Below are 4,561 nucleotides of genomic sequence, written 5' to 3' on the forward strand. Positions count from 1 at the left end.
CCGGTTTGGGTCTTCGCGGGGGAGACGAGTGGGTGCCAGGGCCGGTTCGCTTTGGGTCAAGCGGAGCATTATCGGGCCGGGTGTGTTCGAGTTGCGGTGTGCAGGAATCGTGCCGTGGGCCGGGGGGCGCGAGAGGAGCCGGACGTGGGTTGGGATTCACGCTCTGCCCTTGTGCCCGCAGGTGCTGGCGGAGAAGCGCAACCTCGGCAGCAAGGACGGGCCCCCGCACCTCGTGGTGGTGCTGCTGCTGCACAGCAGGGCTGCAGCCCACGACACCCTGCGCCTGCTGCAGAGCCAGGACTCGGCCGTTGTCCGTGCAGATGAGGGCAGAGCTGGTGGCTTTGCCCTCCTCTGCCCCCGGCTCAAGCAGCGCTGGCGCTTTGTCACAGCACAGGCAGGTGAGGAGGCACCGCTGTTGATTGGGTTCCTGTTCTGGTACCTCTGGCAGCCCCACTAATGGAGGTGTTTTGGGTGCAGGGGATCTTCACGCTGTCTTAGACCTTGCCAAGGTTGCTGACTCCCTGCTGTTCATTCTGGATCCTGTGGATGGCTGGGACAGTGCTGGGGAGCACTGCCTCTCTTGCCTCTTTGCACAGGGGCTCCCCAGTTATGGTGAGAAATGTTTTGGGCTTCTAGGGGGCTCTGGGGGTGCTTAACAGAGATTTACTGTCAGTGAAAAGAAATTTTTCCTTATGTTGAGGTGGAAGTTCTTTCATTTCAGTTTATGGCTACTGCTCCATGCCCTGTTGGGCACCAGCGAAACTCCCTTTGTACCTGGTGGTGCAAATCTGGCCATTTGGGCTGCTGACATCCAAGTATTTGCCTATGTTTGGTAAAAAGGACATAAGAAGATTTAGGATCTGATCCTGAATTTTGCTCTCTGCCCGGCAGCTCTGGCTGTCCCGGGGGGCACTGACCTGCCCCCTAAGAAGAGGATAGATGCCAGGAAGAAACTCTCCAAATCCATAGAGAAACGCTTTCCTGAGGCCAAGCTCTTCCCACTGAACACAGAGCAGGAATCCTCGCTGCTCCTGAGGCACCTCAGCTCCCAGAAGCAGCGGCACCTGGCTTTTCGGGACCGCCGCGCTCACCTGCTCGCCCGTGCTGCTGAGTTTGTGCCCAGCCAGGACAGTGACCTGGTTGGGACCCTGAAGGTGTCTGGCTTTGTCCGGGGACAGACCCTCAATGTGAACAGCCTGGTGCACATTGTGGGGCATGGGGACTTCCAGGTCAGCCAGGTGGATGCCCCTCCAGACCCCCTCTCTTTGAACCCACGTGTGGTTAAAGGACAGAAGAGGAGTCAGGACATGGAGGTTCAGGTGTGTGGGGTGAAGGCTTTGCCAATCTTGTTAGAACACGAAGTTTCTAAACTTCCATTGTGGAGAATACAGCTGGGTGTGTGTGGGCAAGGGGAGGGGAAAGGAGAGTTCTGTCTGTGTTCTGCTGCTGGGCTGAGGTCCCTTGCCTGCCGTGTGTAATGAAGGCTGTGTCGCGACATCACGAAGGGAGTTTCACTTGAGGCCGATTGCAGGCTTCAGTGAGGTGTGTTCAGAGCTGGGAACTCCGCTCTCACCCTTCAGGATGACTCTGGAAATGGTGCTGATGAGATGGAGGAAGATGTCAAGGTCCTGATGAAGGCAGATCCAAGCAAGCAGGAGTCCCTGCAGTCAGAAGTGGTTCCTGATCCCATGGAAGGGGAGCAGACGTGGCCCACTGAAGAAGAACTGCAGGAAGCAGAGGGTGAGCAGAAGCAGTGGTTCTGTATCTTTTCCTTGTCCCTCTTAGGAGGGTTGTTAGAAACTTCTGTCACCAGGGTGGCTGTGAGGAAACATCCTAGTTGGGATGGCTTCCATCCCCAGTCCCATCAGGTGGCCAGCAGGCTGTGTGGTTTGCAGATTTTGGCTGTCCTGACAAATTCTTTGCTGGGAAACAGCAGTTCTGGTCTAGATCTGGTTTTGGTTGTTCTGGTATAAATGTTGCTGAGGGGAAGGAGAATTCTTCCTGTATTAACCACTGGTGGGAATCCTACAGATTCTCTGAAGGCAAACAGGAGGGTGGTGAAGGTCCCCAAAGGCACATCCAAGTACCAGGCTGCCTGGATTGTGGATGATGGAGAAGAAGGCAGTGAGAAAGATGATGATGGTGACGAAGATGATGACATGGATGATGATCTGATGGAAGAGGCAGTTTCCCAGGTACCTCCAAGAGGTGATAGCACTGGTGATTGCCAGGCCATTATTGCATGTTCTAGGACAATTCTGTCCTTTCAACTTGCTCTATGCAAGGGCATGACACAGAGCCAGAACTTGCCTGGATTTCCACTGTTAAATCCCCACATGTATCACGTTGCTTTTTTGGCCTGTTAGACCCCAAAATGATGGGCTGGGATCCCAAATCATACAGTGTGAGCACACACAGGGTGCCAGTGCTGCATGCACAGCTCTGTGTGCTCACAGGCTCTGTGCTGCCCTGTGCCAGGAGGGGGAGAGCAGTGAGGAGGAAGCTGGGGAGGAGGAGAGCGAGACCATGACCGTGTCCGAGTGCCTGCGGGATGACCAGTACGACGAGAAGATGGAGGAGGATGAACAGATGCTGGAGAGATACAAACAGGAGAGAATGGATGAGATGTTTCCAGATGAGGTGGACACGCCACGGGATGTGCCTGCCAGAGTCAGGTAAGAAATGGGATGCTTTGCTGGGAGAGGAGCTGCAAGGTGCCTGTTTAATTTGGTGAGGAAGCCTATGATGTCTTAGCCGTGGTGTCTGAACCTGGCTGAAGGACTCTTGTGAAGACTCTCTTTGGCTCTGAGGCTTCCAGAGCAGGTACTAGTTGGCAGTGAGAGGACCCAGAGAGCTGGGTCCTGACTTGGGAGAGGGAGGAGGGTGGGCCCTGAGGCAAGGACAGGTTGTTTGGAGATTTGGCTGCTGGTTTTAGCTCTCTTTGCACCAAGATCTTTCCTGAGGGCTAATGTTTGCTTTGCTCCCTTTGCCCTCCCTGAAGGCATGAGACCCTGCAGACCACAGGTGGTGGTGAAGGATGGGATTCACCTCAAGTGATGGAGTAATTTGTCTTTCCTGCTCTGTTCTCTAGGTTCCAGAAGTACAGGGGGCTGAAAAGCTTCCGGACTTCTCCATGGGATCCCAAAGAGAATCTTCCAAGGGATTATGCCAGGATCTTCCAGTTCCAGGACTTCTCCCGAACCAGAAAGAACCTCTTCAGACAAATAGAGAAGGAGGAGACTGAAGGAGCTTTGGTAACTCCCTTTGGTAACTCCTCTTGCCCTGCTGTGTTCCTTTGCTCCCAGTAGGAGTGACTTATCAGGGAGGTGGTTGGGCAGATCCTTCAGCCTTAAGTTCAGACAATTTTTTCCTGGATTCCCTCCCTAATCCAGGCACATCTTCTGACACCTTTTTTGTTGAGATAAATGTTCACAACTGCTCCTGTCTTGGCAGGTGGGCTGGTACGTTACACTTCACGTCTGCAACGTCCCTGTCTCGGTGATGGAGAGCTTCAAGGAAGGGAAACCCCTGGTCCTGTTCTCGCTGCTTCCCCATGAACAAAAGGTGAACAAAAGGGATGATACCTTGGAGGGATGTGCAGCTCCTTGCTCCTTCAGGCTGCATGGCTTGGACAGGGTCTGGCTGCAGAGGGTTTGGGCTGGAATCTCCCCACATCACTCCTGTTTCAAAGCAGGTCAGAGCACACAGAAGCTGCCGGGGGGGGTGGGTTAGGATAAAGTGTCTGAGCCTGGCACTGGTGACCAGTAACATTTTGGGACCCCATTTTCAAGGGCATTCATCTCTGCTGCAATGTCCTGGTGCTTTCTGCTGCCCACCATCCCCTGCCAGCCCTGCCAGCAGCCCCTCACTGTGCTGCCTCTTCCAGATGTCCGTGTTGAACTTCCTGGTGCGTCGGCATCCGGGCAACAGCGAGCCAGTGAGGGCCAAGGAGGAGCTGATCTTCCACTGCGGGTTCAGACGCTTCCGAGCATCCCCCCTGTTCTCCCAGCACACCTCAGGTTTGTCAGGGGCTGGGTACACCAGGAGTGGGGTTGGGGATTCTAGAGCAGGAAGCCTGTGATGTCTTAGCCGTGGTGTCTGAACCTGGCTGAAGGACTCTTGTGAAGAATCACTCCTAGGCTCTGAGGCTTCCAGGGCAGGCACTAAATCATGGGGAATAGAATGGCTTGGGAAAGGTGGTTCACTGATCCAGGCGAGGTCCAGGTTCCATGCCAGAGGATCACCTTCATTCCCAGATACTCAGTGCCAGCAGAGGAGGGGTGTTTGTTGGACAGGGAAGAATGAGCTCTCTGGGGTTTCCCAGAGTTCTGAAGACTGCTGTTCTGTCCTAGCTGATAAGCACAAGCTGGAGCGTTTCCTGCGCCCAGATGCTGCCCTGGTGGTGACTGTTTACGCTCCCATCACTTTCCCTCCTGCCTCAGTGCTGCTTTTCAAACAGAGAAGTAACGGTGAGTTGATAAATGCTGAGGAGGTGGTGTCTGGAGACAAACTGTCCCCATACTGTGCTTATGAGTGCATCTCTCTAGAAAGTATGACTTGA

General features: G+C 54.3%; 1 protein-coding gene across 1 annotated transcript in view; it reads left to right on the top strand.

Annotated features, from left to right (window-relative positions):
* The window catches only part of TSR1 (TSR1, ribosome maturation factor), a 7,271-nt gene that overhangs the window by 1,753 nt on the left and 957 nt on the right, over nucleotides 1–4,561 (top strand). Inside the window, 10 exon segments of the mRNA XM_008640409.2 lie at nucleotides 182–398; nucleotides 478–612; nucleotides 892–1,319; nucleotides 1,581–1,740; nucleotides 2,032–2,195; nucleotides 2,479–2,675; nucleotides 3,092–3,254; nucleotides 3,454–3,564; nucleotides 3,887–4,019; nucleotides 4,353–4,468. Coding sequence (XP_008638631.1) covers nucleotides 182–398; nucleotides 478–612; nucleotides 892–1,319; nucleotides 1,581–1,740; nucleotides 2,032–2,195; nucleotides 2,479–2,675; nucleotides 3,092–3,254; nucleotides 3,454–3,564; nucleotides 3,887–4,019; nucleotides 4,353–4,468 — 1,824 coding nt within the window.

This window comes from Corvus brachyrhynchos, unplaced genomic scaffold (genome assembly GCF_000691975.1).
Source record: "Corvus brachyrhynchos isolate BGI_N302 unplaced genomic scaffold, ASM69197v1 scaffold99, whole genome shotgun sequence".
NCBI lineage: Eukaryota > Metazoa > Chordata > Aves > Passeriformes > Corvidae > Corvus > Corvus brachyrhynchos.